This window comes from Thermobia domestica, chromosome 11, assembly GCF_964235325.1.
Source record: "Thermobia domestica chromosome 11, izTheDome1.hap1.1, whole genome shotgun sequence".
In the NCBI taxonomy this organism is placed as follows: domain Eukaryota; kingdom Metazoa; phylum Arthropoda; class Insecta; order Zygentoma; family Lepismatidae; genus Thermobia; species Thermobia domestica.
The window spans coordinates 94,813,867-94,828,521 of NC_137464.1; the positions used below are offsets into that span (position 1 = coordinate 94,813,867).

General features: G+C 34.9%; 1 protein-coding gene across 4 annotated transcripts in view; it reads left to right on the plus strand.

The window, feature by feature from the left end:
- The window catches only part of Gcn2 (eukaryotic translation initiation factor 2 alpha kinase Gcn2), a 239,244-nt gene that overhangs the window by 99,534 nt on the left and 125,055 nt on the right, over positions 1-14,655 (plus strand). For all 4 annotated transcript variants that reach the window (XM_081730836.1, XM_081730837.1, XM_081730839.1 and 1 more), the window contains 4 exons: positions 674-911; positions 2,909-3,026; positions 5,917-6,066; positions 8,117-8,362. In XM_081730836.1, coding sequence (XP_081586962.1) covers positions 674-911; positions 2,909-3,026; positions 5,917-6,066; positions 8,117-8,362 — 752 coding nt within the window. The remainder of the gene's footprint in view (positions 1-673; positions 912-2,908; positions 3,027-5,916; positions 6,067-8,116; positions 8,363-14,655) is intronic.

Consider the following 14,655-nt stretch of genomic DNA (forward strand, 5'->3'; position numbering starts at 1 on the left):
AATCGTCTTTGTCTTCCGTGTTAGTGCTTATTGAATCAATATTTGCCTTCATAACTGGATCAAATTTGACGGACTTTTTCCTATGGGAGTTCCCAAGAGTGTGGAACGTATGCAACCCCGATATACTTATATGTCGTGTTGGAATGTATAACTCGTAGGATATACTTTACTTTTTTAAATTTCAGCATTTCCAGTGTACCCCTAAAAATGTAATAAAGAAATAACGTCCATATCTTTTTAATATTCAATTAGAACTGGACAGTCTACACAAAATTTGAAGCCGACCAGTGAAAACGGAAAGTTTCTAGCACTAGTGGTTTTCGAGGTCTCGTTGTCGAAAGGATTGGAGACAAACATATAGACTTATAGACAGACATTTTAATATATAGATTTTTGATCTTTTTGGTAATGATCGCCTGAACACTTTACTCTCTCATGTGCAGTTATTCTGCTTACAATTGCATTTGAAGTACAGCATCATGGTGGTTGAATTCTTCAAATACTTTCCTATTTCATGTCATCTATTTATTTTGATTACATTTGTGTACTATCTGAAAAGTAAAAACTATTTATCGTAACTTTGTAAATTGACGCTTGCATTAATTATTGTACAAATGACTGCGGTCAATATAGGCAAATGCACTATATGATTATTATGTTCTTTCTTCAACAGGGTTAATAAAAGTAGGAGATTATAGTTTAGATAAACGGTTAGCGGATATTTATCAATCATCAGTACAAGAAAAAGTAGAGAACGTATTCCCACCTTCGTTGGGTAGAGGAGGAAAGAAATCAGATATCTACCGTTTTGGAATCCTCATTCTATCCTTGAGTAAAGGTTGTATTATCACTGACATGCTGCCAGAAATACCAACGTCTCTGCCTGCGGACTTAAAGGACTTTTTGTCGAAGTAAGTGGTTATGTAAGTATAAATTGATGTGGGAGATACGATGCGCAATTCATTATAAAACATTCTCGATCTAAATTCTCAGTTTCTAAGTAAGTTGGCCCATCTTTGGTTTCACAAATGTGCCCAACTTACGGAGTAATAATAGCACATGGTTATGTATATCTACAATGGTTATGTGTATTTCCGCAATTCCTCAGATATACTACTTAAATATGCAGTGTCAGCTTAACAGATTTGGCTATATGTAAATTAATTTTCGGTACAAAGAGAGGATCTTTACGTTTAATAAAATTCAGCCTCCCGGCGAATGCAGGATTGATTATATGTAAATAGATAGAGGGGGTATAAGTTTCAAGAGGACCAAACCTCTAAAGTCATATCTAACTAGGATACTCGCATAAATACTTTTAAAGTACTAGAACATAGTTTATTTGGACACTACTTAATGTTTGTTTCTTTTATTTGATTTATTTATTCATAGATATTTCTGGGCATTAGCTGCATCTATGACCGTCATGTATGAAGACTGACGTCCCTCGGCAAGCACTTTTATGGTTCCTATATAATAAGATGGAACATATGCAATGATAATAATACATTTGTAAAAACAATCGTTCAAAGTCAAAACAAAGGCTTAGTGGTAGAGCGCTTACCTCTTTTGCGTGGAGTTCCTGATTCGATTCCTGGCCAAGTAAGTTCGTGATGGACAACATCGTGTCCGTGGGTTTTCTCGGGATACTCTCGTTTCCTCCCACCGTCTTATTCCACTGATTTTTTCCATCATCATTCACTTGCCTGCCGTCTGCCTAGCGTTAAGGGCATAACGTGGGACGTTAAACTGAACGGTTTCATTTCATTTTCATTTCAAATTCAAAACAAGTTGCGGAACTTAAAGATGATTCCTATCTTGTAACGAACTTCATTTGCCGAAAGTATTCAAGTAGTTCATGGTTGCATTACTTGTAAAAGAATGACAAAAAATATGAGTGTAATGATTTTTACGCTGCTCTAGACTCTTTAACGAATAAAAAAGAAGTTACGTTGATCGTATTATCACATAAATCTGATTGGCTCCGAACGAGTAACGTTTAGCTGACTGGCAGCAGTTTGTCTAAGTTGTTATTGCATTGCGTAGTTCATTTTGCGAAGAAGTAAAGCCGTTGTAAACAAGAAGTTTTCGTACTACTACACGAAATTCATTCATTACAATTGTCTGAAGTTTTCTTTCGATCGTCTCTCGTCAAACTCAGTGTCATTTTGTTTCTGACCGTAAAAATGGCAGTCCTCTTTCTTCACGCATCTCACGTAGGGAACTTGTTCTAAATGCGTGTACTTATGTACTTGCACATATTCTGTTACTGTAAATTGTAATTACATTTAAGTCTAAAGAAAAAGTCATTGTAAACAAACTTAAAAACTGTCATTCCTACTGCAAAAGCATTCCTATAATATTCAGGTTTTTCACAAGCTGTGCTGAAAGTATCCTTAATTCTACTTTTGACTCCTCTTTTCTGATGTTCGATGTAGGTTCCTTAAATGATATTACAATTTCACTTCTCATAATTTTAAACACACGAGTCAATTGATGAAACGTGATAGTATTGTTATAAATACAGTGCACTCGTTCAGTCTTGAACCCTAGTCGTGCCTACTGGTGTATGATTAGAGCGTGCGTCTTAGTGCATGTGGTTCTTGGAACGTGACAGTGCATATGAGAGAGTATAAACAACATTATGGTGGTTCGAATTCCACATTAAACTGTAGGTCCATGTCTCGTATAGGTGAAAAGAGGATTCTAAACTTCAACAACTAATCATTCTTGAACCTTTCTCTGTATTCTCAGAAAGTGATAAAACTATACCTACATATTTTTCCTTTAAATACATATGACATAGTTTGTTAGAAAACTTCTCTTTCTTTCTATGTTTCGTTTACAAATTTGCACCAATCTTTTATCATATAAACGTCTTATATATACTGTACTCTGTTATTTTTAGGTGCTTAATGAAAGACGAACACCATCGGTGGGGAGCTGATCAACTTTTAGATCACCCATTTTTAAAATGCCCCGTGGAACGAGGTTTAAGCCCTCAGAAGAGTTCGGAAGAGAATCAGGTATTCTATGGAAATGCATATTGAAAATAAATACTTAGTAGTTCGGACATTCATATATGATAGATACCATCACATATCCATATACAATATACAATTCTCTACGAACGTGGTCAAAATTATAATAATACAGCAATATATGTTTAGCAGTGTTAATAACTCAATTAATCTATGAAAATGACGTATTAGTAACAATATAATTGCATTTTTGCTTAAATAATCAGGTTTGTTTATGTTATCACGACTGGCAGTTTTTTGTTTTTGTTTATTTACTTCAAAACCTCAAGATTTCTGAGATCCGTACTACCTCGTACGGTTTAGCTAATGTGTTGTATATAGTTTCGAGATTGATATTAATACTTAAGACTCTACTTTAAGTCTAGTAAATTTTCATAAATTAATACATTAAAAGAAAATTAAGTGTATTTATTTAGTGCTTACCTGTTTGATTTAGTTCTTCTTTTTCCTAACCTACCGTAGTTACAGGTTTTAGAAAGGTGGTGAATAAACTGAAATAATGATGTAGTCATTTCCTCTTCGTTCCCATGGTGATCACTATTAGATTTTCTAAACAAACCCATGAAACGAAAGGTGTATTGTATAGTATAGCATAAACAAAAACAATGGTTGCAAAATTATTTACAACTGTAGAATATTTTGAAGATAAAGTAAAATTGATAGGTAAAAATACAGGTTAGAAGATGGAGGCTACTATTTAGAAAAATTACGAGTAAAATCTAGTAATTCACAGAGAGAGTAACATGTAAACTTACTTCTACAGGTGTCTACATAAAGCGATAAAGTTGAAATCGCATGATTTATGTGTCATTACCATGTAATGCCCCATAAGGAGAGGCAGTTATTACAGAAGGTTGTTCGCTATATATCCGACCATTTTCGATTCGGTACTGCTACTTGGCGTATCATACTGAAACTATGGGTTTGTTGGCGTGAGCAGTATTATGTATGACTTTGTAGGTGCATGAGTGTTGGTAGTAAGGAGCGTTGGAACTGTTGGTGCGTGTGTGTGTGTGTAACACCATCACACTGTTATCAAATGGTGCCGAAAACAACCGGTATTGGGAGGGTTACGTAATGGCCTTTTTCCATGCTAAGCTTTCGTGCGTACGCATTGTGAAACTGTGAGGAGAATGGGTTAATACTCGGGGTGACCACTGAGGAAGCAATTGTGGCCCGTTACACACAACAGGATCCCCTTGCGAAACATTCACTCACGAAAACTACCAGGAGAAGGGCTGCAAGCAAAGTGTCACCCGTAGTGCTAAGAGGGATGCGATTGGTATGCTAAGAAAATCTCTCGACTAAACATAATATGGTCCACAGATTCCACCTCGCATCGCCAACTGTGAACAAAACAATTCGCAAGCGCCTTAGGCTGAAGTATGTGTGGAACACCATCCGCTACAGCGTCACATTGCCGAATGTAAGATGAACTGCAAGAAACTGTATGAAAAGTACTTGTCGGGTTTCAAATGGAAGAAAGTTGTCACAATTGGTGAATCATATATCCATCACACTGCTGGTGGCCACATTCGAGCAATCACATAACGTAATATTGATGACAAGGGGGGCAGCGACTTCGTTCGTCAGTGCAAGGAAAGTTTCCCTCTTGGCTTTATGGTTGTTCCGGAATTCGGATATGGAAGTAAGTTGCTGATACGCAAGGTGGACAAAAACATGAAGGCGAATACAAAATACTTCCAAAAATGCATTGTGACACCTAACTATTGGAGAGACATCCCACAATTGTATGGAATGTACGCGAACCAGGTGATGATCCATATGGACAACGCTACCTTGTGAACATATTAACTTCCGTAACTTGGATTGGATTTAAATGACAGTTTGCAGATACATTAAATGCCTTAATACTGCGATCCAGTTCGACGATGTCTGTCGTGGATGCAAGTGGGAGTTAACCCCCTTGACATGGCAATGATCATGGAGCTAGAAAGATGGAACAAAGGCCACTCGCAAGCTTTTGCACAACTGAACACAAACAAAAGCGGGCCTAACTGCTTCACCATGCATAGTTTTTGAGATCTAGCATGAAACATATCCAAACATTTAAATTTTTCAGAGCTACGATCATCGTCACGCAGGTGTTTTCTTAGCGTTTTTACCATGTCCTCACTTTTTTCTCCATATAATATCAATTATGATTTTTTGAAATAATTTATTCACATACAGAATTACTTTGTGACATAAGCAGCAATTTTTAGCATTTTGCCCTCCTGAGATATTACGACCCAAAAATAGTATAAAAATCACAAACTTCAACTTTCGGACTCCCATAAATCTACGGTGCCAGTAGTATCATAGCTGTGGATATTTCTACAGAATCTTTACATAAAATAGTATTCAGCACAAAACTTATGAACCCTCCACTTTATGCCATCCAAAATACAGCCCGTTTAAAAGTGTAATTTTCTCTATTTTTTCTGGTGATTTCATGTATTGGTTTGCAATTCTGCATATATATTTGGCAGCAAGAGTATATATTCTCTGTGTACCTCAGTCTCTCCTCTAAACATTCGTTTTTGTTTGGTGTTCGTGTGATTCGTACATCCTGAGCAACTGTAGTTTTCGTAAATGCTTGCAAATGCAAAAATTGGCACTCCATCGACAACAAAGATGGTCGTCATTCAGGAACACTTGTACATACGACAATATGAATGATGTTATTGACCTTCTCATGCACACTGTTCATCACACTCATTTTTTATAATTTTCGGAGATGGTCGAGCAACCATTTTCACAATTTTTGGACCATTTCAGATGGATCGACCCTATATATATATATATATATATTTTGAAGATTGCAAGGTTATTTCATTTTTTATTAAGTATTGTAAATTTTTTATTCTTTTAGAAAGAAAATGGAGAGGAGATGGGCGAGGAGGAGCGTGACACTGATATTCATCTGTTTCTGCCAATGAATCTCAGGGGACAATCAAGGATAGAAAATGAATTTGAAGTTCTAAAATGGCTTGGAAAGGGTGCATTTGGTGATGTTTTAAAGGTAAGACTCGACATTATTATTATTATTATTATTATTATTATTATTATTATTATTATTATTATTATTATTATTATTATTATTATTATTATTATTATTATTATTATTATTATTATTATTATTATTCATCTTCATTCTCTTCAAACTAGTTTCTTTCTGAAGTTTTGGAAGAATGCATTTACTATACCACGAAAAGAGATAATGAGAAAAATATATCCGACTACCGCAGAATTACTCTGTGATTTCGGTTAGTAAATTAGAATAGTTATTGCGATTATTAATTTTTCAATTGAATTCCCAAGTAAAACAGCATGTTCTCATAAATAAGAAATCAAACATTACTGATCTGTATGAAATTTTAGATGGTCTTACAGAAACTTTTCAATGTAAAAGTCAAACTTAACACTGTCAGCCACTCATTTTGTTAATAATAATAATGATAATGATGATAATAATATAACAATGATGATAATAATATAATAATATAATAATGATGATAATTTTCCACAGCTTTCAAGTTTTATCTAACCACAAACTCCACTTAAGGAATTAAGTTAAACATTTACTCTATTGATTGCATCTGTAAGAGTTTCCCTGTAAAATTTCAGTTACTTATTCTTAATGCATTTTCGGAATGCTCGCACTAAGAGATGCAAAAGGTGTTTTCGATCTTTATGCAGGATGTCCCATTCAAGTTAGCATTGTTATGTAAAACAAGTAGGTGGAAAAAATCGAAACGAAATTTTTTACGTGACATACCTGTACGTGTGAAAAATAAAGTGAAATCACAAGAGGTGCTGGAAATGTTTTTCCACAGCTTCTAAATACATTTCTAGTGGTTTCTACCTTTTTCACTAACCTTTGTATCCAACGTTTAGACGATTAACATTTACCACCAAACTTCCAGAAAAATTTTGTGACATGTCTTGTCAGTGTAACCACTAATCCAATAGTGTTTCACAATAAACATGCGCTCTTCAATAGAATTGTGATACCTGCTCTACGACGTGAAAACAAGCAAGCATCTCACGTTACTTATCACACTTCATTAGAAATAAGAGCGCGCCAACAACAATGACTGGCGGGAATTGTCTGTTGCCGCCTCACCTTCCTTATAGAATACATTACATTCTCTCAAAATGTCATCGCAACTGGTCAGATATGCAGTAACGTGATTTTTTCCGGGCCACCGTCGAAAGGAACACCCATATGAATGCCTTAAATTGGAAACAAAGACATCAAATAAATGGTTAAAAATTTACAGGAAAGTTCTAACAGACGCAATCAATAAATTAAATGGAATGAAATCAAATTTCAATTTAACGTCCCACTCTTGCTAGGCTAAAGGGGACGGATAACTAATGAAAGTAAATGATTGTAAAATTATTTTGTGTGTGTGTGTGTTGTCCCACTGGGAGTCGAACCCGGGACCACATATGCTAGCCACTAGACCAGGGTAGAGGGCATTTTAATTCATGAGAGTATAATTTCTATGTATAGATAGAGTTTTCATGGCTATGGTAGAAACTTGGGGAGTTGACTATGTATCATTTCTTCTGTGTGCAAGTGTCATATTTCAGAATCCTGATGCGAAGTTGTACTTTTATCGAACTAGGATATTCTGAAGATTATTTTCCCACATTATTTCCACTTGGTTGCTTTAAAGTGTTTAGGATTTTGTTTCACGTTTATTATAACATTATTTGTTTGTTCATTTGGTTTGATAAATCAATTTCCTAAATTATATATGCGTATTTTCGTAAATACGTTAAAAACTTCAGAAAGTAATTTATCACATTAATTGAATAAACAAATAATTATAATAAGCGTGAGGCTAAAAGCTAAATACTTTGGAGCAAAAGCTGGCAAAAGTATATAATGGTTATTTTACATATGTATTCATTTCAGAGGTTCTGAAATTGTATTTTCGTATTTTTGTCTGAGTTGATTGAAAATAGGGTAATTTTCTGTAATCTTGGAATCTGTATTCACTTTGTGCTTCGTCGCTAGTTGTTATTTTATTTATGACCACTATTTTTCTTTCTTTCCTCAGGTGAAAAATAAATTGGATGGCCGTATGTACGCTATTAAGAGGATACCCTTAAACCCAAAGAATAAACAGTTGAATCGAAAGATTACACGTGAAGTGAAATTGCTCTCTAGGTTGAATCATGAGAACGTGGTACGCTACTATAACTCCTGGATTGAGAGTGCGAAAATTGAGTCGGCTGTTGATACAAGTAGCTTGACAGCTCCGACTCCATCAGCCTCTGGCGATAACAGAGGAAACGCCAATTCAGTAAGTATTAAAAAAAAAAAAAAAAAAGTAAATATATCAAGGGTAGAGCTTGAATATTTTGATAGTTCGCCTAACAAGTTAAAAATTTATGTAAAATTGGATTTATAATTTCTGTTTGAGTTGTTTGTGTTCAGTGAAAACTTGTGTTTATCAGAAGTCTTCAACACAAAATTTACGACTGCATAATTTGCCAATAGAGTGATTTCGACTGTTCTATCGAAAACTTGTGCACAACAGAATAACATTCAATAACTTAGGTTTTCGTTAAAAATAGCTTTCACTCAATATTGAAAACTGAATGTTTATTAATACTTAAAACGTAAACTATATGCAACGTATATCGCAAGTAATGAAAGCTTAAAAGGGACAATAAAATGTTCCTAAAGGAACACTGACCGATTGTTAGTGATATATTATTTATAAATAAAATAGTTGGTGCATATTTGTTAACGATATTATAGAATACACATATTTAATTAAATGACAGTTACTGATCTTGTATCCAAAAGAAATATTAAATACTTTATATGATTTCGGCCCTTCCTGAAGCCTACGTCAGTACTTTTCTAGTAGCTCCTTCCTTACTTATTCATCCACGAAGAGAATTTTCCTTGAACACAGGAGCATAGGGAAATCCTTAAATTTGTAGCATCACAGTGAATTCTCGCACTTCTCACTACAGAAATCTATGTTTGAATTTTAAATCATTAATTTATGAAAGCCGCTGTTACAATTTAGAAAATAAATGTTTACAAATGGTTGAAAAAATACGTTTATCCTAGTGACATACCATGAATCCTATTTGAAAATAACTAATGTATTTTCGTCTTTTCGAGTATGAATAAGTAAGGACAGAAGAGCGACTAGAGGTAGCTTTACTGAAGAAACCTCCAGAAAGGGCCAAAATAGTTGTTTATATGGAAACGGAAATAGTTCTTTAGTTCTCACCAGATTTGCCAAGGCAGTTTACTCGTTACGTTATTTTTTTTTCTCAGAAATTACACGTAATTTACTAGTAAATTAGGCCATGTAGAAAACCAATATTTTATGCAGATATGAAAACAACTATTTTCTTTTATAGAAACTAAAACTATTTGGACTTTATCAGTGGCGGCTCGTGCTACTTATGCTTAGGAGGGCTGCATAAAATAAAACACCTTATTTAGAAATTAATTTCATACTATGGTCCTTCCTTGTAGTAAACTTTTCGATAACTCTATCATTGAAATTAGGGATCGTTTCAACCATTTTCTTTTCTATTGATAACATGGCAAGCCGTTAGCCATTCTTTTCCCATTGTATTTCTTAGATAAGTTTTCACTCTTTTAAGGTAGAAGAGCATCATTGAGGTTAGTTAGGGGAAGCGATACGAATATTTTCAAAAATTCAATAATCCATTTCAGAAAAAGTGGAAGCAAGACTATTGTTTATAATATACTGGAGGAAATTCACAACACCATCAAATTTCCTGATCTCTTCTCCTTCACAAACTGCACTAAGTTCAGTATGAAGTTCATCTTTATCAAAAACAGGAAAGAGCTCTGTACATTTATTGAAGATTTTTTCGGGAAAGGAAGCTCTAAATTTATCAAAATTAGAGTTCTGCAGGAGTAAAGATATAGATAAGTGGTCTGTAAAATGGAAGCGCAGGTTTACTTGGTTTAAAATAACGTCACCCTTCTTTGGCTGCATTTGTTCTTGACAAGGGCGCCGATTTCTCTGTAAATTGGGGGGGGGGGGGGCATTCAGATGCAAAAGGTATATATATATGAGAATTTTAAGACAAATTGCATTCAAATTATGCCAAATATTGTATATTCATAAATACAATACGGGGGTCCACATGAGCTTTGGGGTCCCGGCTCCCTAGCATCGGCGCCCTTGGCTCTTGACTGCGTATTTGAAACAATTCTCTTTTGGTTTTGATTTTACGTTTCGGTATCAACTAGTCCTATTGATTCCCTGATTTTATTAATTTCAGTGGGGAAGGCAGATAAATATGATTGAACTTTTGCTGCATCTATATGATGACTATGTAGTTGGTTATATTGAATATCTAGATGTTACGTAACTAAGTGAAAAAAATAGCCAGAAACAAAATTCTTCATTCAATAAGCATTAGGGTGTATATCTCTCACTGCAAGCCAGACGCATCATTTATTGTTATAGTGCTTGAGGAAACATTCTTTTACTTCTTCCTGCTTTTCGTACACCACATTAACAGTCCTAGATTTAAAATTTTATGTTGTTTATCCACTACTGGGTATCTGCTTTGTAAAACATGAATCTAAAACTGCTGTTCTGTTATGAGAGCGAGAAAAAAAAACGAGATAGCAGAAAGATTAGAAAAGAATATTCTGGCATTAGTACTATGTCTGGTGGCTCTTTCCATTACAAAACGTAATTGATGAGCAAAACAGTGCACCAAATAAGCATTACCATACATCTCTCTCACTTTGGCCTAGACTCCATTTATAGCCCCACTCACGACAGGTGCGCCATCAAAGCTTTGGCCAATAACAAGGCCATTCACAAGAACGAAACAGACCACTCTACAAGAACTGAGAAAAAAAACTAATTGTATAGTTTAATATTTCATAGATTTTTTCACTTGTCTTTTGGGATCCCTGATACAAGAGATAAAAATCACAAGTAACACCAGATCACTCGCACGAAACCACGCAAATACTGAAAGATTTAAATATAATCGCATTTTGAAAGAATTAAATATAATCGAATATTGCACAGAACGAATCAGTTGCCTACTAGAAACACTCCGCCAGCAGACAAACAAACCAACCCCAAACAACATAAGTATACTCAGTGTTGCTAATCAAACAAAGGGGGATTATGCCACTCGAAACTAAAATCAGAAACTAAAGTTTTGTAGAGGATTGGCCAGGGGATAATTCCCTGGAGTTGGCAAGCCTGAATGTACAGTACGTATTCATCTCTGATCAAAGCAGACGAACACAAAATGAGAGGAACGCGCTTGCGCAAACTGTCAAGCATCCGAAAGGACTGCAAGTAAAGCAGTCCACACGTTACCAGTAAAGACATGCTAAAAAGAGGAGGAAGTGGAATCACAGCATCGTAAGAAAGGCCAGGCGAGATTGTTGTACTGACAGTCCCAGGGGGTGAAGTGGAACAACAAATTTGCTTCAAGGAGGTGAAAAATTGAACAACAAAACGCGCGTGTAAAGGACATAAATATAAAGATGATTCTTAAGTCTCGAATCGGAAATATGGAATTGCGTTGGGGGGGCTGCAGTCCTGCAGCCTTCCCCCACGGGCCGCCGCTGGACTTTATTATATTTTATTATTACTTTTCTTCCATATTTAAGCATAAAATCATTATTAAAAAAAAAAGTCAATTGTTCCTAGCCACTTCCTGGCTCTACTGCATCTTTCCATCTATTAACACAATTACAACACATAAACACATATATTAAAAAAATATATATGTTGGTTTATGCAGTTTAAAAATATTGAGTAATGTTTTAATTATAAAAAATTATTGTGATCACATTTCCAATCTTTAGTTTCAGTTTCACTTTTACTATATTTTGAAATGTACATGAGAAAACATTGAACTATTGAACTACTTATTTTCGAATCAACGTATTTGTTTTTCTTCCAAATTCAAATACTAAATATATCACTGCATTTAGCGCTTGGCCATTATTTTAATTTTTACTGTACCCTTACATGCCATTTTCATTATAGTTCATGATATACGAATACCTAACACAATACTCTTAATAATTATCACTAGTACGGTCTGGCAATTTGAGTGTGTAGTATATCCAAAGCAACTGCTTCGAATGTTCAAAGCTGAGCCGGTTCCTTGTGATGCTATGGACAAAGGACCAATGTGAGGAAGGCCTTTCAGTTTGTGCTGAATATGCTGGGATCTTCAGTAACTTCAAAACAATACTGACAACTTCTTAAGTTGCGGAGTAGCAAAATATTAGAATGAAGGTGGTGATGTAATTTCGTTCTTTATAAGTTCTCGAAATTTTCCACACTTTTCTCGATATTGCTGATAGCTAGTTATCCCTGAGCTTTTCCAAAATAAAATCCTCTCTTCTCGTTCAATTTCAGACTCGTATATTTGGTAGAGAACATTAGCTTCAAGACTGTATATACTCAATGATTGATTTCTCTTGTTTTATCTACATGTGTGAAGAGGTTCATATGAGCATCACGTAAACGAAAATTCATCTACAGTTCAACTGCATCTGCAACACTTGCTTCTTACTTTCGTTATCCATTTGTTGATTCACTTACTGGGTTAAGCACTATAATCATATCAGAAACTTCTTTGAGAAAGGCACTGAAGAAGTCGGCTTCATCATTGACAGCAACTTTTCTCATTGCACTTAAATTGTTAAAGATTTACAGACAGGGATATTTCTGAGAACACCAGCGAGTATCTGCAGCGAAGCATACTTTACAGCCGTTATGTTTTATATCGGGGTGCTTGAGAGCCTTCAACATCATATTTACTTGAATCCTAATAGTTAACATAATTAGCAAGAGTGGTTGTGGATGGGTGTTTTCCTTACTGCAGCTTTTTCTACCATGATATTTACAACTTTATAAAATATTTATTAAGTTGGGATCGTTACAAAAACGTCACATCGATTTCCAGCATGCTATTCGCCACTTGTAAAAATATTTGGTGATTCGGGATCGTAACAAAGGCATAAGCCTCACAGCATACTCCACCATGTGAACTTGGGTTATTTTTAATTAAAACTGAGTAGGATGTAACTTTTAGAGATTTTTATGTAATCCAGATTTTACCTGTTAGTATCTGGAACTAGTAGTACCTTTTGACGCACCTATGATGTGCAAGCGAGAGGTGTTGATTATTTGGGGATGTTTATCATTGTTTGTTTAACGGCTAAACAGAACGGTGATAAAAATGAAGACGAGTTATTGAATTTGTAAATGTGTATTTATAATAGCTTTGAATTTAGTGTTCTTGTGTAGCCTGTCTGAAAGATATTAATTTAAATGTGTGTGTTAGTCTTAAACTGATGTAGAGAGGTTTATGGTTGATAGGTACATACCTTTACGCCGTGTAGAATCACCTGGTGATGAAAACAAGGTATTTAGCTTCAGTTTCTTTAAGAGTATTAATTTTAGGCTTTTAATGCGTTAATTTTACTAGTTAGTAAATGAAGTTTTCTCGTTGTATTACTGATTCGTTCTTTGATTTTTTTTTCCTTACTACCAATTTCACTTCCTCTTTGGGAAGTAATCTGAGACTTATATACTACTGGAAGGTGCTGAATTGCTGTAATACAGCTTCCATAATCTTTCTGAAAGCTGACACGTGCTCCCAAGATTCTTTGATGAAATCTTGATCAACCAAAAATTTCCCTGACATCATCCATTTTGATATCACACCAAAATGAAATATCTTTCAACATGCTGTCCGACGATTGTGTAGTTGTTTATAAACAGAGTATATAATTTATTTACAATCACGTAACAGGCGAGTTTGTACATTGACGTACATTACCAAACATACTCTTGTGACACACAAATACATAACAGAAAAGAGATTAAAAACATTGTAAAATATAGCTGCACTTTGTTTTCCCGAACTTCTGAAAATGATTAAACTTGGACTATATTGACACATAGCTTATTTTTTTTTTAAAGCATTTCCTTATCTAGAAGATTTCCAGTATGCGAATTACAAACAAAATGCCAAAGGCGTGATTACACATTTTAACAGTGTTACTCGCATTGTATGAAACGGGACAATAAATAATTACATTCTATCGTTCTTTTGCTAGCTTTCACTATTCACTGACCATCACAAAGAGCTTCACATGTCTCTGATAAACCAGACATATCGAAAGCTTGAAGGAAAACACCTTGCCACCATTTCCCACATGCATTATGAATAAGTGTTACATTTTGTGTGTTGACAAATTCGTTTTTCTAATTATTTATAAGCAAAACGCAGTCAGTACTAGCTTCGATGGTTGTTTTGAGTAACTTCATTGTACATTTTGTCCAGTAGCTTATCAAAAAGGGTTTTCCTGATTGGTGATTTATAGGCAGGCCACGTTATTGTACATAAACTACACAAGAGTTTAGAAGAAAATCTTATTTTGACATAGACACCCTCTTTCTCGCTCTTTCTCTCTCTTTCTCTCTCTCTCTCTCTCTCTCCCTCTCTCTCTCTCTCACACACACACACTGAAAGCAGAGTAGTGACTCTGCTGCACCAGCTTTCCACCGTAATAACAGCACGAAAATCCAAGCGACAT